The 24,652-nt window shown below is 42.6% G+C and overlaps 1 protein-coding gene across 1 annotated transcript in view; it reads right to left on the reverse strand.

Annotated features, from left to right (window-relative positions):
• cat (catalase) overlaps positions 1-18,859 on the reverse strand; it is a 40,062-nt gene extending 21,203 nt beyond the window's left edge. Inside the window, exons 1-5 of the mRNA XM_067993660.1 lie at positions 18,711-18,859; positions 12,768-12,939; positions 11,081-11,191; positions 4,013-4,143; positions 1,162-1,266 (exon numbers count right to left, since the gene is read on the reverse strand). Coding sequence (XP_067849761.1) covers positions 1,162-1,266; positions 4,013-4,143; positions 11,081-11,191; positions 12,768-12,939; positions 18,711-18,776 — 585 coding nt within the window. The 5' untranslated portion in view covers positions 18,777-18,859. The remainder of the gene's footprint in view (positions 1-1,161; positions 1,267-4,012; positions 4,144-11,080; positions 11,192-12,767; positions 12,940-18,710) is intronic.
• Positions 18,860-24,652: the final 5,793 nt, after the last annotated feature.

Below are 24,652 nucleotides of genomic sequence, written 5' to 3' on the forward strand. Positions count from 1 at the left end.
AGAGGCTCAACAGCAAGTCTCACATTGACCCTCATAACTGGGCAGAGTGGGGACATTGGAGTGGGATTAAAAAAAAACCTTAGTACAATGAACAGCATCACATGGAAATATTTACCAGTGGAAGAAATGACAAATACCACTAAAAACAAACAGGGTACAATCCGGTCAATGTTGCTAAGATCAAGAGAGCAGCAACAAACCTGAACAAAGTCAAGGTGCCAGTGCAAGACAATTCTAATTCTGAACACTGGGAATAAAGAGCAAATGGGATTCGATGCATTAGAGTTCTGCTAATTCTCACTTATTGTACACTGTATTAGACTGAAAGGAGTTTGCTTGTGCTGAGCTCTGCTTTCAGCATAAAGATGTAAATACAAATAAATGGCACCTCAGTGTTAGGATATAAGATCTACCTCCAGCTTTTTCCTTTATGTTCCCCCCCCTTCACAGTAAGTTCATAATCCACTCACGAGAAGCCAGCTATTTCAAAGATTCTTTGCTTTCAGTTTTTACTTAATCCTTTGATAAATTCTCAGATTTTAAATTCATTGTCAGTTTTTAAAAAACGAGTCTCACTCGAATATTTACAGGTTAGCAGATTCTCAAAACATTTCAAAAACTGCTCATTTTATGATCCTTCGTGATCTCTTTTTCCAATTCTTAGAGCTCCTTTGTGACTTGGAACCTCCCACATCACTCATTCCTGATTCTTCTGCTGAACGTTTAAAATAAAACAAAAAAAGTTAAAAGCTTGCAGGAAATTTAAAACTGAAAACTAGGAGGAAAAAGCAGAGAGCATTTATGCATCTCCTAGTGGCCACAGCAGCATCAACAGAGTATGGGAGCAGGTCAAAGCTGCCCTCTTCTGGGAATGGTGTATATCGTAAGGAGGAAGGATTTTTCAAATAAAACCACTAAGGCTGTCAAAACAAAAATGGATTCAGTCTATCTTGTACAAGAAAATATTTTAAAAAGTGCGTCACTCAGGAAACTATCTCCTAGACAAGCCAACACGAGCAATTTAAGTGCTCTCAGTGCCAGTTCTGATGGAAGCTCTACCTAGTAATGCAGGCGTCACTGCACATTAATGCCTGCTCTCAGCCAGCTCGTTGCTTTTTGAAGATTGACCAAACTAGAAACTTTGTGGAGTAACGTTCTCACCTGGTGAAGTGTCTCTGGGCGAAGTGAGAAAAAGTCCCAGGTCATGTCTGCATCCTTGAGGTGGGTCTGGGGGTTCCTCTTCTGGGTGTGAATGAATGATGGAAACTTGAGAAAAAGAGAGGGACATGAATATACATCAATTTATATTAAAAATCTTGCATCTGCAAACAATTCCTGGTCTCATATTTCTGTAACACTTTATCCATTATAAATCCCTATGTCCATATTTATAACCATGATGTGGAGATGCCGGTGATGGACTGGGGTGGACAAATGTAAGGAATCTTACAACACCAGGTTATAGTCCAACAAATTTATTTTAAAATCACAAGCTTTCGGAGATTATCCCCTTCGTCTGACGAAGGGGATAATCTCCGAAAGCTTGTGATTTTAAAATAAATTTGTTGGACTATAACCTGGTGTTGTAAGATTCCGTACATATTTATAACGGAATATGCCAACCTAAACTAGTCACTGTGTAATTTGGCCTATGGGTTACCACAATTCTCTCAAAACGCTGTTTGAAAAGGTTTTTCATCTGTCATTTTTCTCAGTAAGTGAAATTTCTAAAATCCCAAATTAGGGTTTCATCAAAATAAGATAAAAATAACACATTTCACGATAACATGATTAAATTTATCCAATGAACTGCATTGTCTCTTAATGCCTTTACTAAAGTTTTTACTTGAAGGCCTCAAATCTCTCCTAAAAATCTGGGCTTGCAGTTAATACTTGTGCCTAGATTGTGCAGTCTGAACACGTGCAAAGTAGCTAATTTCCCAGGATGCATCAGTTCCGTTCAGGCAGCTATAAATGCAAAGTATATTTTCATTTGTTTCCAGCAGCTTCCGTTCAAAAGCTTTATTGAGATAAAAGTCAGTGCTTTTTTTTTTAAAAAGCTGCATGTGAGTGACAAAACAAATGAGTGTTCTGATTGCATGCCTGTTGTAGACTTTGTTTTGTGATCTGTACGCTTGAGTGCAAAAGAGACAGCATGCATGAGAGGGGGAGGAAGAAAGAATGCGTCTTTCTCCATTTAACACTATTTCAATTTTCAAAAAAAAAACAAGCTGAGCTTTGAAGCCATTTACCTCACCTGTGCTTTGAGTCAGAAAGGTTCAACAGTAATAGTTTACAGCTGTGAAATGGGGATTCTAATTTTTAACAAGACTTGGAGGAAGGAGGAGAGGCGAGAAAAAAAAAGGCAGTTTCTTTCCTCATTCTAATTTCCTTTTTTTAAAAAAAAAAATTGAATTTTGAAAGTAAAAAAAGTCTCTGGCTGGGGAACAGATAGGAAGGGAGGTGGAAAACTGGTTGAGCGGGAGGATAGCTCTAACCTCGCTGCCCGCCCTTGACAGAAGCACACGAGAATGGAGAGTATGGATGGGGAGAGTATGGATGTGGAGCAAGACGGATGAGAGGGTAGTTTAAAAGGAGGCGAGAATGGAGCTAGTGATGAGAGTGAGAGTGTGGTAGGAAGGAGAATGGGGCATGAGGGGGAAGGGAGCTGCTGAGGGCCAGAAGTTCACAACCCAAATGCTGCCTGTAGCCAGTGGTAGCTCCATTTTCTGCCACACCACCCACCCAAAAGGAAAGGAACAGGACAGAGAGAAAGGGAAAAAAAAAAAGGTAAGAGGGAGAGAAGCAGAAGAGAAAGAGACACAGAGCCAGAGGAGGAGACACAGAGAGGCAAACAGCAACAGGAATACAACATCGACCATATTCTGACTTACCATGAGTGATTGACTAGTTATGTTTTAAATCTTACATCTTTGTGTACTTTCCATCGACTTTTTTCCCCATTATAAATTCCTAAATGAAAAAGCTACCTGTGTAAACTTGCCATGCGGTAATTATACCCTCTCACCAGTGAGGGTGCTGCTTGTGGGAGGATGTAATTACAGGGTGACAAGTTTATATAGCCAGTTGCCATTATAAATATGGATAGGAATTTATAATTGGAATTTTATTAAAAAAGAGAATGCATGACTTTAAAATGGGGACTGAATTATGTCTGCAAGCCTTGGTCCAATTATGCCCTGCCCTCTAACCCTGCTTCACAGGGTAATCAGCATTAAGCTCAAACAACAGCAAACAAATACCATAAATGCTAATTTAAACAACATTTTAAATTCCACTCAATCTTCTAAGCCACCTGCAAGAAAAGTCAGCCAGCATGGAAAATGTGATTTATCCAATAATATGAATTAAGCAACATAAAGTGAGAGTTTAGAATTAAAAGATTTGAGTTAGCAGATAATTTGAATTTAGTGACTTTCAATTAGGGGGAATAGACCATATTGGGTGGGTGGGGTGTGATTTTCAACTGCAGGCCACCCTATTTCTCCATTGAAAAATGTACAACCAGCACAGCAAAATCTGCTAGGGATCCTGGACACCCATTCGCATGCCTGATTCAATTTTCAGGCAGGTCCTTAAATGGGCACCCAGCACTCGCACCCAAAACAGGCGGGAGACTGTTTCAATATGCAAATTGGGGTCTTACACCGATTGTAGGACCCTGATTGCCATTTTCATGGAGAAATGGGTGGAGCAGGTGAAGAAATAAAAAGACAAGGCAGAGAGAAGGCGTTCAGCGGCTTAACCAGCGGATCGTTAAAGGGACCGCTGAATGACGCTCAGAAAAGGTAGCGTGTTTTTTACTTATATAAAAGATTTTTGTGGAGCCAGGAGCACAAAAGTCCTCCGGTCCGCTGCCAGCCCCCAGGCTCTGTTCCTCCATATAACAGGAGGAGAGAAAAGAAAGTACTTTTTTGTAAAGCTCAATGGGTTTATTTTTCAAACTGCTGCCAGCACTGATGTTTAACATCTACCTCCAGCTGTTACTAACCAAGAAAGGGTCCCGGATGAAGAAGATGGGGGTGTTGTTACCGGTTAGATCCCAATTTCCATCCTCCGTGTAAAACTTGCAAGCAAATCCTCGAGGGTCACGGACGGTGTCTGCAGAACCCGCTTCGCCCCCTATAAATAGGTCAGTACAGTCAGCAATAGAAATACTGCATTGACAAGTCAATACCACACTACTACAATAAAAAAAAACAATCTTTGGATAACCAACACATCTGGGCACCCACAATGGCCGGTACAGATCCGTTAGTTTCAAATTCCAGTGCAGTCAGAGTAAAATGTTGCATTCAAATCACTGTGGCCCAATCGGTACAAAAAAAAAAACACAATCCGGTGCCAACTTTCTATGGCAAATACAGTACATTTTGAAGACATGTTCTCCTCCTACTGCAGACGATCATTTCTGTACAATCCCTAGCCAAGAAGTCAGGCCTCTGCTAATGTTATTCTGAAATCACTAGCACAGCTTGGAGAATGATATGTCCCACCCATGTGGGAAACAACCTGGCATCTGGTCACTGGTCAGTGCTTGTAACAGGGGAACATAACTGGGATCAATTAACTCAACCAGCAGGGAAAATCCCTGTTACAAACTATACTGGTGTGTGCCCATACTCTGTGCTGTACCCTCAACCTTCACGTCAGGAATTACTGTTGTGGGGGGGTGTCACAAGGAGGGGAAAATGAGGAAAGGGAGGTCAGTTGTCAAATCTTTAAAAGTGCGAGTACACTACTTGTTCCACAAACTATATGGAGATCAAACCTTGCTTGCTTGGCCTCCCAATCCGAGGCATCAGCTGTTGCCCAGGTGGAGATCAGAGACCGGACAATTCCCTGAACCCCTGCAGACCAAGTACTGACACATGATATAGTGCACAGCCTCACAAAAAAAATACAGCAACTCCAAATGGAACAACCACCATTTCAATATTTTGTAGAATATATGGATGTATTTTTTGAACAAATACTCAAAGCCATTACAGGGCCTCATTCTGGAGCATTCCTGCAGGAAATACAAAGAATCATCGAAATCATAGAATCAGAGAAAATTTATGACACAGGAGGCAATTCGGCCCATCGTGTCTGCTCCGGCCGAAAATAAACCACCCAGCCTAATCCCACTTTCCAACACTTGGTCTGTAACCTTGTAGGTTACGGCACTTCAGGTACCTATCCAAGTACTTTTTAAAATGAGTTGAGGATTTCTGCCTCTACCACCCTTTCAGGCAGTGAGTTCCAGACCCCTACCACCCTCTGGGTGAAAAAAAAATTTCCTCGGCTCCCCTCAAATCCTTCTACCAATCACTTTAAATCTATGTCCCCTGGTCACTGACCTCTCTGCTAAGGGAAATCATCTCCAATCCACTCTACCCAGGCCCCTCATAATTTTGTACACCTCAATTCAATCACCCCTCAGACTCTTCTGTTCCAAAAAGAGAACAACCCCAGCCTATCCAATCTCAGCTAAAATTCTCCAGTCCTGGCAACATCCTCGTAAATCTCCTCTGTACCCTCTCTACTGCAATTACATCCTTCCTGTAATGTGGTGACCAGAACTGTACACAGTACTCAAGCTGTGGCCGAACCAGTGTTTTATACAATTCCAGCATAACCGACATGCTCTTATATTCTATGACTCAGCTAATAAAGGAAAGTATTCCATATGCCTTCTTAACCACCTTATCTTCAGGGATCTGTGCACTTGCACTCCAAGATCCCTCACTTCCTCTACACCTTCAGTATCCTCCCATTTATTGTGTACTCCCTTGCCTTCCCCAAATGCATTACCTCACACTTCTCTGAATTGAATTCCATTTGCCACTTTTCTGCCCACCTGACCAGTCCACTGATATCTTCCTGCAGTCTACAGCTTTCTTCCTCACTATCAACCACACGGCCAATTTTGTATCATCTGCAAACTTCTTAATCACGCCCCCTACATTTGAGTCCAAATCATTAATATATATTACAAAAAGCAAGGGACCTAGTACTGAGCCCTGCAGAACCCCACTGGAAACAGCCTTCCAGTCACAAAAACAGCTGTCAACCATTACCCTTTGCTTCCTGCCACTGAGCCAACTTTGGATCCAACTTGCCACTCTCCCTTGGATCCCATGGGCTTGTACTTTTTTGACCAGTCTGCCATGTGGGACCTTGACAAAAGCCTTGTTAAAATCCATATAAACCTACATCAAATGCACTACCCTCATCTACCCTTCTTGTTACCTCCTCAAAAAATTCAATCAAGTTAGTCAGACACGACCTTCCCTTAACAAATCCATGCTGACTGTCCTTGATTACTCCGTGCCTTTGTAAGTGACGGTTTATCCTGTCCCTCAGAATTGATTCCAATAATTTGCCCAACTCCGAGGTTAGACTGACTGGCCTGTAATTACTTGGTCTATCCCTCGCTCCCTTTTTAAACAATGGTACAACATTAGCAGTCCTTCAATCCTCCGGCACCACGCCTGTATCCAGTGAGGATTGGAAAACGATGGTCAGAGCCTCTGCTATTTCCTTTCTTGCTTCTTTTAAACAGCCTGGGATACATTTCATCCGGCTCTGGTGACCATTACTGGCTATTGGGATAAATCTTCGGCCAGCAGCACTGCATCGACTGAACAATTTGAGCAAGTATCTACGATACACCTGAGAAATTTGCTTCTCAGCACATTTATGTGAGATCAAAATGCAACAGCCTCAGCTGTTTGCAAAAAAAGTGCTTTGAGTGCCTGTAGCAAAAACACAGAAGCTACTTATTTTGATGGGTCAAATAGAGCAGAACCTTCCCAGCTCTATAAACATACAGAAACCATATTCAAACCTATTTGGATTATTGCCAGAAACAGGAAGCTAGCTACAGGTCTACCAAGGTACGTAGTTCAACAATTAACATCAAAATCAGCAAAAGACAAGGCTGACGCGTTTGCAACCATCTTCAGCCAGAAGTGCCGAGTGGATGATCCATCTCGGCCTCCTCCCGATATCCCCACCATCACAGAAACCAGTCTTCGGCCAATTCGATTCATTCCACGTGATATCAAGAAACGGCTGAGTGCACTGGATACAGCAAAGGCTATGGGCCCCGACAACATCCCAGCTGTAGTGCTGAAGACTTCGCTCCAGAACTAGCTGCGCCTCTAGCCAAGCTGTTCCAGTACAGCTACAACACTGGCATCTACCTGACAATGTGGAAAATTGCCAGGTATGTCCTGTCCACAAAAAGCAGGACAAATCCAATCCGGCCAATTACCGCCCCATCAGTCTACTCAATCATCAGCAAAGTGATGGAAGGTGTCATCGACAGTGCTATCAAGCGGCACTTACTCACCAATAACCTGCTCACCGATGCTCAGTTTGGGTTCCGCCAGGACCACTCGGCTCCAGACCTCATTACAGCGTTGGTCCAAACATGGACAAAAGAGCTGAATTCCAGAGGTGAGGTGAGAGTGACTGCCCTTGACATCAAGGCAGCATTTGACAGAGTGTGGCACCAAGGAGCCCTAGTAAAATTGAAGTCAATGGGAATCAGGGGGAAAAATCTCCAGTGGCTGGAGTCATACCTAGCACAAAGGAAGATGGTAGTGGTTGTTGGAGGCCAATCATCTCAGCCCCAGGACATTGCTGCAGGAGTTCCTCAGGGCAGTGTACTAGGCCCAACCATCTTCAGCTGCTTCATCAATGACCTTCCCTCCATCATAAGGTCAGAAATGGGGATGTTTGCTGATGACTGCACAGTGTTCAGTTCCATTCGCAACCCCTCAAATAATGAAGCAGTCCGAGCCCGCATGCAGCAAGACCTGGACAACATCCAGGCTTGGGCTCATAAGTGGCAAGTAACATTCGCACCAGACAAGTGCCAGGCAATTACCACCTCCCCCTGACATTCAACGGCATTACCATCACCGAATCCCCCACCATCAACATCCTGGGGGTCACCATTGACCAGAAACTTAACTGGACCAGCCATATAAATACTGTGGCTACGAGAGCAGGTCAGAGGCTGGGTATTCTGCGGCGAGTGACTCACCTCCTGACTCCCCAAAGCCTTTCCACCATCTACAAGGCACAAGTCAGGAGTGTGATGGAATACTCTCCACTTGCTTGGATGAGTGCAGCTCCAACAACACTCAAGAAGCTCGACACCATCCAAGATAAAGCAGCCTGCTTGATTGGCACTCCATCCACCACCCTAAACATTCACTCCCTTCACCACCGGCGACTGTGGCTGCAGTGTGTACCAGCCACAGGATGCACTGCAGCAACTCGCCAAGGCTTCTTCGACAGCACCTCCCAAACCCGCGACCTCTACCACCTAGAAGGACAAGAGCAGCAGGCACATGGGAACAACACCACCTGCACGTTCCCCTCCAAGTCACACACCATCCCGACTTGGAAATGTATCGCCGTTCCTTCATTGTCGCTGGGTCAAAATCCTGGAACTCCCTTCCTCACAGCACTGTGGGAGAACCTTCACCACACGGACTGCAGCGGTTCAAGAAGGCGGCTCACCTCCACCTTCTCGAGGGCAATTAGGGATGGGCAATAAATGCTGGCCTCGCCAGCGACGCCCACATCCAGTGAACGAATTTTAAAAAAATAGCAACAGGAGCTCAACTGAGCACCATCTTTCCTAAAAGCCTCAAAAAAATGTTTTTAAAGTAAAAGTGAACCAATAGAAAGCACAAGTCATGTAATGTGCAATTCCCCACAGACAAGTTCCCAACATTAGCCATGCTGAGGCAAGAAGTGACAAAGGTCAGCACTTTTTTTTTTTAAAACTTAAAAAGGAAAATTATAGCCAGATAGATAACAGGGATAATGGCACACTTGAGAGAACAGGTCGTCTTTTCTTTGTTTTATTCATTTTTGGGATGTGGGAGTCCCAAGGCGCTTTACAGAAGCGTAATCAGACAAAATTGAGCCAAACCAAAGGAAGAGATATTAGGAGAGGTGATTAAAAGCTGGGTCAAAGAGGTAGGCTTTAAGAAGCATCTTAAAAGGAGGAGAGAGTGTTGCAGAGGTGGAGAGATTTAGGGAGGGCATTCCATAGCTTTGGGCCTAGACGGCTGAAAGCATGTCTGCTGATTGTGGTCGAAGGGAGTGGGTGTTGCACACGAGGCCAGCATTGGAGGAATGCAGAATTCTCGGTTTCCTTCAATGCAGAGTGGTGTGGGATATTGAGCAGGGAGGGGTAAATCTATTCTAAACAGATTGTTTTGGGAGGAAAAAAAAAAGTCATTGAGAATACCCCCTACATACTTTAGATGAGGTGCAATCAGATAGGCTGGGAGAGAAGGGCTGAACGCATGGCAAGTCCACATTCTGAGGACGATCTTGATGAAAAGCAGCACCATGTAGGTCCATATCCGCTGATGCTTCTATTCCAGAAGGAATTGATCAAGGAATGCTGCAGTACCTTATCGAAAAGGGTGTCAAATGACAACACATGAAATTTCTAACACATTTTATGCTAGAACAGTAGAGGCAATACTGCTAGAATACAGTATAAACAATTTTTGAATCATTTAAAAGTGTGTTATTAGATAACTATGATGATGATGCAACTTTCAGGTCAAGAGTCACATGTCTTTAAAAGTTTAGATCTTCTAAATAAGGAGAAATGACCAATAGGCCAAATGTTGCCGTGCAGGAGATGTTTAAGTTTCACCGAAGCTTGTATTTTACATATCACCATTTATGTAGGGAAGGGCAGAATAAAAGTGCATTTCAAATACCCAGCTCTAATATAGTTATTGTACCACAACAGGGAATCAAAACAAAATCATACTGTCTGAAAACATTGAATTGAGCTGATCATCAAAACATACAAGACAATACAAGGCTGATCCAGAGGGAAAAGGGATACACAGTAACTGTAAAATTTATGTCACACACATCCCTTGTAATATATGTTTATTCTGTTTTAAAAATACCTGGCAGATATTTTTACCAGTTCATCTTCCAGTACATTCCATGTGCATGTGGGCAGCCTATGCCTATAAAACCCAAACTTGGCATCACCTAATCATTACTTGAATTTTCACCCACATTTTTTTTCCAACCTTGGCCCTTCACTTTGGTTCCTCAATGTTAAAAATAAAAAGGCCGGGGAGGAGGCAGACTCGGCTGCACATAATCAGGTATTCAGTGGCGTAGAACTTCATGGTCATCATGTTAGGGGCAAGTCCAAAACAAAAAATGCCTGTTTCCAGGCTGCTGCTAGCCAAGTTTTAAAGCCACTTAAGATGGTAACAAGGGACGGCAGACACTGAAGAGTACTTTTAATCTTAAATGCAATAAAAGTAGATAATAGAATCAAGCACTATACACGCCCTCTTTAATACGACTCATAGCAGCAGCAAGTAGATTCAAGGGTCTAACTCAATAGTACTTGAACTGAATTAGGCCAAATGTGCACGAAATGAATTATAGAGACAACTTACTAACAGTGTTTAAGCTAGTAACCCAATCAAGAATGGTCCAGATGACAAACTGTAACAAGGCTTAAATGGATGATGTCCTTCACCTGAACTCACTGATTGATCCTGAATCCAGAGAGTTTTTGAATATTATTTGCACTATGGAATTCTTATTTTGGTGAAACTTGGTACCAAAAGAAGAATAATGTCAGTGCTGGAGAATGGAATACTTTCCTACATTTTGCACCCAATGTCAATCTGAAGTGCACCCAGATGAAGCACAGCAGAGGCTGTTTCCTTCCACATCAGATGCAACATGCTTTAGAAGAGAACTCTCTAGTGAAATTCCCATACCCACCATCGCTTGGCCCCAGAATGCCAGTGTAGAGCCCACTTACAGGGTAGTTTTTGCTCTGGACTCAGACCCAGACCCACCGGATATTGTGCTTAGGCTGCCCAACTTTATTTCTTGTAGAATTCTTTCTGCTGTTGGAGAAAGCTTTCATCCCACTAGTCTGGGTTGGGTTTAAAACCAAAGTCAAGAAGAGAAAGGGCAGTATTCTGACCACACTAGCTGGGCTTTTGGAATATTTCTATAGCAACTATTTGAGCTAAAGACTAACCCTTACCAACTGTTGAGAAGCGGACAGATACAGATGTTCTCTTTCCGATTTGCTGAAATAATTTGGCCTTGCAGTAGCTTGAGATATCGTGGGTCACCTCAAAGTAGCCAAAGGCCCCTGGGAGAAATTAAAAGACATTCGTAAGCTCCGATGGTCTCCGGCTTTGGGTTCAATTTTCACTTGCGTAATCTGGTGCAGATAGGAAAAAAACAGAAAAATGTGCAATAGCCTCAAAATGCTCTGACCAATCTTCTTAAAGCTACTTCCATGAACAGCACTGCCCCTAGCAACCGTGGAAGCCTATTCTACATGAGCAGGTAGATGAATAAGCATCATGCAATGTCCTGGTGTCCAGTCTGGCATGTGCAATGCAATGAGATAATTTTCCCCTCATTTGCCTGGATACACCCATGAACCAGCAGTTGTTTCTGGCACCCTTCAAACTTCGTATCGCAAAATTGGACACAGCATTAAATGAATGGAATTCTGGCATCATAGATCTGAACCCTGATTTCCAGTTAAGCTTTACCCAACTTTTTAAAAAATTTGTTCTCAGGATATACTCTGACAAGGTCACATTTACTGCTAATCCCTGGTTGCCCTGAGGTGATGATGGTGTTGGCGTTGGGTCTTTTGCTAGCAACTGAATGGCTGCATAGTGTGGGACTGGACTCCCTTCCCTGAAGGACATTAGTGAACCAGCTGGGTTTTTACAACAATCTAGCAACTTTAATAGGCATTTTTGTTTCTGGTGCCAATGCCAGTCCATTAATTACCTGTTTTATTGAATTCAATTTCACAACTTGCTATGGTGGGATTTGAACTCACAGCCTATGGTCCAAAACCATAACCACTACACTACCATACCCAACTACTTGGCGCCTGTTTATCATGGCAAAACTGAACATCTTTGACCATGTCCAATTTGAATGGCAACTGTCACTCAGGAGTAATAGTGGAACCTACGACAGATGCCCAGTGAAATTATGCCCATCACATTACTGACTATCCTACACTTTTCATCCAACATTAACTCAAGAAAAATTTCAGAAACCATTTCACCACGAAAAGACATGCTTAAAAAGGAAATCATCCTTTGTACAAACAGTTTGCATTTCTCTTGAAATCCCATGTTCAGAAAGTTCAATTGATTTACATGTTTTCCTCTTTCTGTTGACACAGGGCAGGATTGGAGTCAAACTTAACAAATGCAGTCAGTGAGCAGATGAGGGGCACTATTCCAGAAAGGGACAGCACTCACCTCCACAGGAGATGCCTGTCCATTTAGAAGCCTAGCAAAAGAATGAATGAGGCTCAGTGAAGCAAGGTAAGCAAACTCAAGCAACCCTTAGAATTCCAAGCCATATCTTATGGTGCGAGGTGAATGCCACTGCTTAAGATCATGCGAGCTCATGACTAAAACACTGCATGTGGGTTTATAAAGGAGATTGATAGAGTCAAAGACAACTTAATTTTTAAAAAGGCTGACTTTGAACATTTCCTAATAGCAATAGGAATTTGTACATTTAAAAATGAACTTCTTAATGTCCTCTGACATTTAATATGCCTCAAATGATGGTAGATTAAGGATCAACTGTGGGTGGGAGCAATATTTTAGTGAAGAACAAGGAAAAATACTAATCTCCATTTTACAAATGACCAGGGTAATTTGATAGCCAAAGTTTAAACTCACCTGCCCCTTTCGCATGTACAACACGCTCAGGGATCCTCTCCCGGTCAAAGTGTGCCATCTCATCAATAAACACCGTATCCTGTATAAGTAGCGGCCCTCGAGGCCCTGCCGTAATCACATTTAACTTGTCACCAATAGGCTGGCCTGCTCCAGTGGTCAAGGAATCTACATTCTGAACAAAGACTTGAAAATTACGAAACTCATGAAGGAACACCTTAAATTGAACCACTGAAGATGCATAGTGAAAAGTATACCAGCTCATGCAATTATCTTTTTCTGGCCAGTCGATATTTCCTGACAATCTCACCATTTAACATCCCACTCCAGGCACGTATGGCTTGAACTGCAGAGATAGTGCATGCATTGGTTGTGATCTTCCAAAATTCCCTAGATTCTAGAACTGTCCCAGGAAGGTAGCAAATGTAACACCGCTATTCAAGAAAGGAGGGAAGAGAGAGAAAACAGGGAACTACAGGCCAGTTAGCCTGACATCAGTCATCGGGAAAATGCTGGAATCCATTATTAAGGAAGTGTTAACAGGGCACTTAGAAAATCATAATATGATTAGGCAGAGTCAATATGGTTTTATGAAAAGGAAATCGTTTTGACAAATCTGTCAGAGTTTTTTGAGTATGTAACTAGGGTAGATAAAGGGGAACCAGTAGTGTTGTATATTTGGATTTTCAAAAGGCATTCAATAAAGGTGCCACACAAAAGGTTGTTACACAAGATAAAGGCTCATGGGATTGGGGGTAATATATTAGCATGGATACAGGTTTGGTTAATAGACAGAAAAGAGTAGGAATAAACGGGTCATTTTCAGGTTGGCAGGCTGTAACTAGTGGGGTGCTGCAAGGATCAGTGCTTGGGCCTCAGCTATTTACAATCTATGTTACTGACTTAGGTGAAGGGACCAAGTGTAATGTATCCAAGTTTGCTGACGATACAAAGCTAGGTGGGAAAGTAAGCTGTGAGGAGGACACAAAGAGTCTGCAAAGGGATATAGAAAGGTTAAGTAAGTGGGCAGAAAGGTGGCAGATGGGGTATATAATGTGGGGCAATGTGAAGTTATTCACTTTGCTAGGAAAAATAGAAAACAAAATATTTTTTAAGTGGTGAGAAACTATTAAATGTTGGTGTTCAGAGAGCTTTAGGTATCCTTGTACACAAAACACAAAGTTAAATGCAGGTACAGCAAGCAATTAGCAAGGCAAATGGTATGTTGGCCTTTATTGCAAGGGAGTTGGAGTTCAAGAGTAAGGAAGTCTTACTACAATTGTACAGGGCTTTGGTGAGACCACACCTGGAGTATTATGAACAGTTTTGGTCTCCTTATCCAAGGAAGGATATATTTGCCTTGGAGGCGGTGCAACGAAGGTTCACCAGATTAATTCCTGGGATGAGAGGATTGTCCTATGAGGAGCGATTGAGTACACCGGGCCTATATTCTCTGGAGTTTAGAAGAATGAGAGGGGATCTCATTGAAACGTATAAAATTCTTAGGAGGGCTTGACAGGGTAAATGCTGAGAGGCTGTTTCCCCTGGCTGGAGAGTCTAGAACTAGGAGGCATAGTATCAAGATAAGGAGTCAGCCATTTAGGGCTGAGATGAGGAGGAATTTCTTCACTCAGAGGGTGGTGAATCTTTTTAATTCTCTACCCCAGAGAGCTGAGAATGCTCAGTCGTTGAATATATTCAAGGCTGAGATCGATAGATTTTAGGACTAAGGGAATCGAGGGATATGGGGATCAGGCGGGAAAGTGGAGTTGAGGTCCAAGATCTTATTGAACGGTGGAGGAGGCTCAAGGGGCCGTATGGTCTACTCCTGCTCCTATTTCTTATGTTCTTATGTAACTGCTCGCTCTGCATCTGATCCAGGATGCCACTCCCCTTTCTGCTTCTAGGTTCTCAGTTGGTTGCTCTAAAACAAATGCCTTGAACTTCCAGCTGCCAGATGTAAACTTGGTCTGAAAAATCTTTTGGTCATAAGTTATGCTTGTACAGTTCTAGCTTTCATCTTTCCTTTCTTGGTCTTATTTTTGTATTATCTCCAATCTTCTCCCTCCAAGTCCCAGAACACATTGTTGCTTCACAATTGAGCTCCTGTAACTCCCTATTCCAGACCCTCCAACCTGGCTTCCCTCCCACCAACAGCACTGAGACTGAACTGGCCAAACGCATCACGTATGCGACTGTAACCCATCATCTCTCTTCATCCCCCTCAACCTCCCACCCCTTTCGATAGTCAAAACCATCCTCCGACATCTCATCTCATCTGCCCACCTCTATGGCCTTGCTCTCTCATGGTTAGGGCCTGTCACAACAAAGACATTGCATTTCCACCCACACCTATGCGTATTCCAGGGCTCCATCCTTGGTCCCCTCCTCATAGTTTACAAGCTGCAGCTCAGCAACATCATCTGAAAGCACCGTGTCAGTTTTCACACATGAATGACCTCTTCTTCCCTACATCCAATTGGATACCAAACCCGCTCTTCATCTCCGAAACATGGCACAGCTACCCCCCTATAGTGACCCTAATCCAGTCTATAACATTAAAGCTCGATTTCTCTAGTGCTCTTCTGGCTGGCCTCCAACCTAAATAAACTACTTGTCAAGAACAGAAAATGTTGGAAATGCACAGGTCACTCAGCATCTACAAAGAAAAATGACACAAGGTTAACAGTTCAATGTCAGTGCTGTTGGTGGGAGGGAAGCCAGTTTGGAGAGTCTGGAATAGGGAGTTACAGGAGCTCAATTGTGAGGCAACAACGTGTTCTGGGACTTGGAGGGAGTACACTTCCTTACAACAACTCTAAATAGTAATCTGTCTTTTCTTTTACAGCTAATCAAGCTGTCTATTTACAATATTTTCTTTTTTTTAAATTCCAGATTTCTGCAGTTTTTTTCTTTTTAAACTCATCAAGAATGCTGGGAATGTATCTTCTCCCAGACATAGTTCTCCACTCCCAATAACTCTCCACTCCCAATAACCCCCCACGCAACCTTGCGAAGTGCCACGGACTTTGTGTCCCAACGAATAGATTACAGACCCTTTTCCTCAGTACTTTTTTGTATATGTTTTAGCATTTCCTTTTTGCTCTTGTATGAATCCTCCTATTTATAAAAATATTAGAACCCTAGAAGCTTTTTTAAAAAACTGTCAACTTGTCCTCCTATTTTTAGAGATTTGTGTATCTGAATCCCTAAGGATCTGTGCTCCGTTTAAAGTTTTCCCCATTTAGTATAAATTTCCTCTCATTCTTTCTTCCAAACGTTTCACCTCACATTCGTCTACATTAATTCTCATCTAACATTTTTATGTTTACACAAAATGGTCCCAACATTGACCTTTGGGGGACAGTACTGGTTACATTCCTCCAATCTGAAAAACATTGATTAACCATGACTCGACTGTTCTTTTTCATTTAACCAACTACCCATCAATGCTGCCATACTCCCTTTAAAACCAAGTGGCTTTATTTGATAAACAAGCTTCCTCTACAATGTAAAAAGATACTAATTTAAGACCCTACTTCACTAGTTAACTTCAGCCTTTCCAAACAAGACGTTTAAAGTGTCACAAAAACATGTTTGGACTAATACTTAGGATTATTGTGTGTTTAAGTATACCAATCCTCTATTTTCATTAGTGCCCTTTCAATCGTACTTAGTCAACCCCCAGGAATCCAAAAAAGAAATTCTTTCCTATAATGCAATAGGCATAAATCTCATTTAATCGCCAGTCTGCTAAACAGAGACCAGTACACGTACCCTGACATTTTCCTCTATGCGTTAGCTTTAATAGAGCAATAAACACTTTTACAGATTAAGCATAGTAGAATATTGGATTTAAGAACCCAGTTGGCAAGTGACTGGTCTGATGGGTGATAATCCAGATAGTCTTTAAACTCCCCTGCCGCTCCCCACCCTAAAAAAATCCAAGGCAGTATATTTTTTTTGGAGTATTCTGGATCACCAGATGCTTCAGTCAAGGCCAAGTCACACAGCTTAAGCAAGTTGCATTCGATTGAGCAGTTCAGAGGATATTTTGAACTGTAGGCTTAGATGGAACTCGTTAATTACCTGTTTTAAATTACTTTGACCCTTGCTCTACACACATCTTATTTACAATCCAGCAAGTCACCTTTTAAGATCTGGTGACAAAGGATCTTATAGGAAAAGTTTAAAATCATTTATTATCCAATAATCAGTTATCAAAGCTGAATGAAATACTACAGAATCATTGATCTAGCAATTCAGAATCTTAGGGAGATTTTACATTTCTGGAATTCTTTTTTAAAATGTTGATATTTTCCTCTGGTTCTGTAACACCAACCACTGCTATAAGCAGACTTTGTGTAGCCCATGATCCAGTGTGTGCCTTGTCCTGCCCACTATTTAGGGAAATGTACTGCGATCTAAGGGCTGACCAGAAAGCTCCGCAGGGTCACTGCAGTCTGGCTTGCTTTACTGGACAAATCACATACCACCACATGATCTCCTTAACTGTGGAAGTCAGAAGAACAAACACGATCAGACCACAGCCCAGATTATAAAGCACTTGGGAAATTTATTGAACACTGAACAGGTAAACAAACAGTGCCCAGTACTAAGTCTATTTACACTAATTACAAGTTTGACTTTTCTCCTTGAAAAGTCAAATCAACAAACATTTCTCTCTTGCTAACACTCAACATAAAACTGACCCTTGAAACAAATTTAAATCTGAGATAGATAGCTTTTTGGCAACCAAAGGTATTAAGGGATATGGGCCAAAGGCAGGTATATGGAGTTAGATCACAGATCAGCCATAATCTTATCAAATGGCGGAGCAGGCACGAGGGGCTGAATGGCCTACACCTGTTCCTATGTTCCTACTCACCTGCTGCTTAGTGAATATCCTCCACTACATTAGCTTTGTGGCCTCCAACTGATCAGTGAGCTGATCTAATAAGGCCCAAGATATAGCTCCAAATTTTATCTGAAGATTGATCAAAACAAAGAACTGTGTGGGACAGGCTGTATGGACCAGCAGGTATTTTCCTGTCCGTCAGTTTTCATACTTTTTGTAACATTAAAATCTGCACTTTTCAAAACTACAGTTAGATGGTAAGTCATTCACAGGCTTCCAAACACTTCAGATGATGTGACTAAGGGGCAGCATGTAAATGAGAAAGCAGAATGGGGGCAAGGATGGATCCTCATGGGACACCTACAACAAAATTAGGGTTTTTTTTCATTATGGACTGAAACTTAAGTTGTGCCTCCTAAATTGGACAGACACACTCACAACAGCATTCAATCAGCCAAAAATAAGGCTCCCAGGTAGGGTCTGTAAAAAAAAAAATCATTCAGTAATCCTAATGCAAATACATTATAGTCCCTTACATTTTGGTCAGGACCAGAGAAGTCAGCTTCCCTGTGCATGGAATTAAAGACAGGAAAACGGATGGTCTGAATATGGTTTGCACCAATACATGTAGAAAATATAAATTCCAAAACTGTGCCTGCAATCTCAGATTAAGTCAATGCAGCTTCGTCTCTCAAAGAAACCTCTGTGCTCACACTGTCCCCAGAGTATCTATTGTAATAACTGGGACACTGTTTAAGAGTTGATCTTCCAATCCCAAGTCTAAAAGTCGCAAGTTCAAGTTGCATTGCCCTCCCACTCTTCTAAAATATGTTGTTGGTATAACAAACCTGTATTTAACGAGTGTTGTTACTAATACCCACCGAAAATAAAAATCCCTTTCACGCTCAAGGGAAGTATCTGACAGCTTTAAGTAAACTGGATTCAATCTTTCTGCTCACAACCAACACAGGCTCTCCCAGCCCCAGCCCAGCCCCCTCCACCACCACCACCACCACCTGTGGTAACCTCGACACCAACAATGTACCGACCCTCCCCAACAACGGGCTGTGAGTCTCGGCCGTGCTCACCTCGTCGGCCCTTAAGCTCTTCCAGTGCTTCAGCTGGTCGGTGGCCCGATCCCTGCACTCCGCCATCTTCACTTGTTAACTGCCAAATCGCTCCGGCGCTCGCCGACCCTTTTACTGCCCACCGCTCGCGCCCACCTCCGCGGCCCCGCCCACGCCCCTTATTGGATCACAGCCGCGTCACTGAAACCGAGCACCTACCCCTTCCGGGGCGTTGTCGATGATTGACACCTCCCCCCTATCTCCACCCACCTTTCAATCCAACAAGTGGGTGACCTGAATGAGCGGGCAGTGATTTATCGACTTGGTCATATATTGCACGATGCATCTTCACTCTTCAGTGGTAGTGTGGAGCCCTTTAAAGTCAGCCCCATCCTCCCCCACCTACAGATACTTCACCATGACTCCACATAACTCTACCACACAAATTGAGATGTGGAGATGCCGGTGATGAACCCTGCCACGGTAACCTCTGCAAGACATGCCAGATCATCGACACAGATACCACCATCACACGAGAGGACACCACCCACCAGGTGCATGGTTCATACTCCTGTGACTCGGCCAACGTTGTCTACCTCATACGTTGCAGGAAAGGATGCCCCAGAGCATGGTACATTGGCGAGACCATGCAGACGCTGCGACAACGGATGAACGGACACCGCGCAACAATCGCCAGACAGGAGGGTTCCCTCCCAGTCGGGGAACACTTCAGCAGTCATGGACATTCATCCACCGACCTTCGGGTAAGCGTACTCCAAGGCGGCCTTCGAGACACACGACAACGCAAAATCGTCGAGCAGAAATTGATAGCCAAGTTCCGCACCCATGAGGACAGCCTCAACCGGGATCTTGGGTTCATGTCACGCTACACATTACCCCACCAGCGAACAAATGTTATCTGTTTTTAATATAATGGGTCATTTGCTGGCTTTCTCTGCCTTCCGGATGTTTCTGCCTCTCTCTGTTTTTTTTCCTGTTTGTTTTTTTGTTGAATGTGTATTCGGGGGTTCTGCAGGTGACACCTCTCTGTCTGAACACGGTGATTGCCTTGGCAACGGGCAGTTGCAGGGGCATTCTGTAAACACCATGTATTGTTCTATATGTATAAATGCGTAGGCTTCAAGGAGCTCCTGAACATTTACCTGAGGAAGGAGGAAGTCTCCGAAAGCTTGTGAATTTAAAATAAAATTGCTGGACTATAACTTGGTGTTGTAAAATTGTTTACACAAATTGAGGAATGACATTGCTGGGTATGATTACAGGTAACTTATTGAGTCAGTATTATACTTTTGGGTCACCATCAACTTCACCCTTCAGTGGGTTACATCAAATGCTATAAAAGTTAGCTCCACCATCCTTATTAATATCGTAAGCCCCCCATCTCCCTCCTCTAACCCAACCATAATATTCAAGTGACGGTTTTCCAAATTGTATACTGAACAAATCATATTGAATTATTTGTGTTTTAGGGCATTACCATGATACAGTAGATGCGACCATATTCACCCTTTATCAAAAATTATAAAAGTTTGTCAAAGTTCGCTTTTGTTCATTTCCTTTCAAAGATTAACACGCTCTCTCACCCATATTACCCTTTTTATTAAAAAATTACTTATTGGAAAATGTCTTAACAGTTTTATAGGCGAGAGAATCTTCTAGTTATTTTACCAGAAACAGTCAGCTATAGTACTGTGCTATATGTAGACTCCAACAGTAATTCTGCTTTTTTCCCTCTGTACTTTGTTGGGTCAACATTACTAAGAAAGAAATAACTTGCATTTATATAGCCCTTTTCATGATCTCAAGACGTCCCAAAGTGCTTTGCAGCTAATGAAGTACTTTTTGAAGTGTAGATACAGCTATAACGTAGGAAAACGCATCAGCCAATTTGCACACAGCAAGGTTTCATGAAGAGCCATAAAAGAAATGGCGATATAATTTGTTTTAGTGATGTCGGTTGAGGGATAAATGTTGGCCAAGACACCAGGAGAACTCCCCAACTCTTCAAATAGTGTCTTGGAATATTTTACAGCCACATGAGAGGACAGACAGAGACAGCTCAGTTTAACATCTCATCCAAAAGGCAGCACCTCCGACAGTGCAGCATTCCCTCAGACCTGCATCATTTTTCCAGTGCCGTTGAGGCACATGAGGCAGTAACCAATTAATGCAATCCAATTCTGTCTTGGGCTTTTCCTCCAGCTCGTGTGGTTTTTTTTGTATTCATTCTCGAGATGTGGTCATCTCAGGCAAGGCAAGCATTTATTGCCCATCCTCATTGCCCTGAGAAAGTGGTGGGCCTTCTTCTTGAACCACTGCAGTCCATGTGGTGAAGATGCACCCACAGTGATGTTAGGTCGGGAGGTCCAGCTCAGCGACAATGAAGGAGCAGCAATACAAGTCCAAGTCGGGATTGTGTGTAACTTGGAGGGGAACTTGGAGGTAATGGTGTTCCCATGCACCTGCTGCCCTTGTCCTTTTAGGTGGTGGCGAGTTGCTGCAGTGCAAGACTGCAGCGCAACGCTGCAGCCACAGTGTGCCAATGGAAGTTGCAAGTGCACTTCAGCTGCATCCGTTGTTATTGCGTTGTGTAGAGTTCCACTCAGTCGACCTTAAGCTTTTTTCCCTACATAGCTTCCATTTCTATGTTACAGCACCTCTGGTAACTGTGGGGAAAACCTGATTTTTTTATATTCCAATGATTTGTGAACCTGAACAATAGTCAGTCAAATAAAGTCACACTTACACGGTAGGTTCGCTAATCAAAGTGTTCATTTAATGATTTTAAAAGTTCACACAAGCAGCAAGCAAATCAAGCAATATATACAACCTTAAAAACCAAGGATCTCAATATCAAGGCAGTTAGAGTGATCAGCTCGGTCGTAGCCCTTGAAGTTTCTTCTTTACTGTTGGATGTCCTTCCTCTAGGCAAGTTTTGTTAGGCTCCACCGACTGCAGTAAAGATTTTTATATGGTTTTTACCAATTGGGTTGTAAGTGAAAGTTAAGAGAAGTCCCATTTTGGCCACTCAACCACTGTTGCGTTAATTTGGATGGTTGGCTGGACCACTCAAAACCATGTGAACCCAGGTGCAGTCTTTTCACCGAGTGAAGCTTGCTGTAGCTTTTTGTCCGTAAGAACCCAGAGGCAAGAATTGTAATTAGCTTTCCCAAGGATTTTACTGTCTCAGCACTGTTTTTTCATGTCCGTTGTTTTTGAGAACCCAAGTTGTTTTGAGAACCAAAGGCCTGTTCAAAGCTTCTCGAAGCTTCTGCACATTGTTGCTGTCATCCTTATCAGTTGATGTTGAAAACCGAAGCTTCTCGAAGTTTCTGCACATTTCGGCTTTTATAGTTTTAAACTTACAATGTCCAAAGGTCCAAATGTAATTTCCAAAGGGACACAGTTAACCCTCTTCTTCAAATTTAATGTTCAACGGTCCAAATGTAATTTCCAAAGGGTTTTGAATTCACGATGTTCAAGGGGCTTTAACCCCTGCCCTACATAACTGCCACTCTTTGCTTTCCTGAATGATATTATGAAGATATGATATTATGAAGAGCAAAGATCTGATCAGAACAAGAGGTGTTCTGGCAAAAATCAGCTTGCTCTTCCTGGAGTTCGCCATCAATGGCCAGCCTAATTTCAGTTTTCCAAGAACAGAGAGTAATACCGTAGATTAAGTGAGTGGGCAAAACTGTGGCAGATGGATTTCAGTGCAGGTAAGTGTGAGGTCATCCATTTTGGACCAAAAAAGGATAGATCCCAGTATTTTTTAAATGGTGAAAAGCTAGGAACAGTGGAGGTCCAAAGAGATTTGGGGTCCACGTACACAGATCACTAAAATGTAGTAGCCAGGTACAAAATATAATCAAAAAAGCTTTTATAACTAATGGGCTAAAATATAAAGAGGAGTTTTGCTCCAGCTATACAAAGCCCTGGTTAGACCACATCTGGAGTACGGTGTACAGTTCTGGGCACTACACCTTGGTATTGGCCTTGGAAGGAGTGCAGCGCAGATTCACCAGAATGTTACCAGGGCTCCAAGGGTTAGATTATGAGGAGAGATTACAAACTAGGCTTGTATTCCATGGAATATAAATGGTTACGGGGTAATTTGATTGAGGTTTTTAGGATTTTGAAAGGAATTGATAGGGTAGATAGAGAGAAATGTTTTACGCTGGTGGGGGAGTCTAGGACAAGAGGACATAACCTTAAAATCAGAACCAGGCCATTCAGGAGAGAAGTTAGGAAACACTTCTTCATGCAAAGGGTGGTAGAAGTATGGAACTCTCTCCCACTAAAATCAGTAGATGCTAGCTCAATTAATAACTTTAAATCTGAGATAGATAGATTTTTGCTAGCCAAGGGTATAAAGGGATATGGAGTTAGGATACAGATCAGCCTTGATCTCAGTGAATGGCGAAACAGGCTCGAGGGGCAGAATGGCCTACCCCTGTTTCTAATGTAATACCACACCAGTTGTTACAACCACTTCTGCCCCCCCCCCCCTTCTTGGAAATCTTCACAATGATTCCTTTTGTCCAGAATTTTGGTGATACTTTTTCCCAACACTAAATTAAATAGAAGAAGGACCATCACCACCTCCTCAGGGGCAACTGGGGATGGGCAATAAATGGCAGCTTTGCTAGAGACACCGACATCCTGAGAACAAATTTTTAAAAACGTTTTCATCTGCACTTTCTTTGAGTAGTTCTGCACAGATTTGATCCTCTCCGGGTGACTTTGAGTTTGCCACAATTGACATCCAGGTCAGCCATCTTCTCAATGGAGTTAAAGTCAATCCTACTGTCTGGAGGTGGTCTGTTGAGGATTTCATGGAAGTGCTCTGCCCATCTCCTCTTTATATTCTCTGATTTCGTGGCAAGAAAACCTTGCTTGTTCTTGGTGAAACCTTTGCTGTGGCGTTTAAAGTCTCTTGCAAGTTTCTTTGTGATCTGATAGCATGTCCTCCTATTTCCTCTTGCCAAAGCCATCTCTCCTCCTTCAGCTTGTTTGTTGATGTTGGTTTTTTTTGTCTTTATGTGCTGAGCATTTAACTAACATCTTTTTATTTGAATTTCTTTCTTCTGCTTTATGGCATCTGACTTAGATTGAGCTTGGCCTTTTTCTGTTCAGCAATTGCACGCCAAGAGTTAGTCCTAAGCACTTCTCGTTTTTGCCTTTGGTATGGCCCAGTAAAAACTCAATGCTCTGGATGTAGATTTTCTTAATGGCAGTTCATGCATAGTCCACATTGTCAAACATTTCATGGATTCAAATATCTATTATATATTGAAATCACTGAGTAGGTTGCAACATTCCATTTCAAAATTTATGGAAAACTCCTTTGTCAGGCAATCTCAATGCCAAAATCGATTGAAAAAGTGCACACATGTACACCTGCAATATCAGTTGCACGTCCAGGCAGCACTGTAATAGCACCTTTCATGACCTCAGGACGTCCCAAAGTGCTTTACAGCCGATGAAGTACTTTTGAAGTGCAGTCACTGTTGTAATGTAGGGAAACGCAGCAGCCAATTTGTGCACAGCAAGGTCCCACAAACTTTGCAAATGACCAAGTAATCTGTTTTTTTTTAGTATTGTTGGCTAAGGAATAAATTTGGCCAGGAAACTCCCTTGCTCTTCTTTGAATAGTGCCGTAGGATTTCTTTACATCCATCTGCGAGGGCAGATGGGGCCTCAGTTTAACGTCTCCTCCAGAAGACAGCACCTCTGACAGTAAAGCACTCCCTCAATACTGGACTGAAGTGTCAGCCTGGATTATATGCTGACATCTCTGGGGTGGGGCTCGAACCCACAACCTTCTGGCTGAAAGGGGAGAGCGTTACCACTGAGCCAAGACTGACATCTTTTTGATGTTATAAGGCTTGTCATGTAACATTTGTTCCAAAAAACAGTACTGGGATCACATTGCGCCT

This window comes from Heptranchias perlo, chromosome 12 (genome assembly GCF_035084215.1).
Source record: "Heptranchias perlo isolate sHepPer1 chromosome 12, sHepPer1.hap1, whole genome shotgun sequence".
Lineage (NCBI taxonomy): Eukaryota > Metazoa > Chordata > Chondrichthyes > Hexanchiformes > Hexanchidae > Heptranchias > Heptranchias perlo.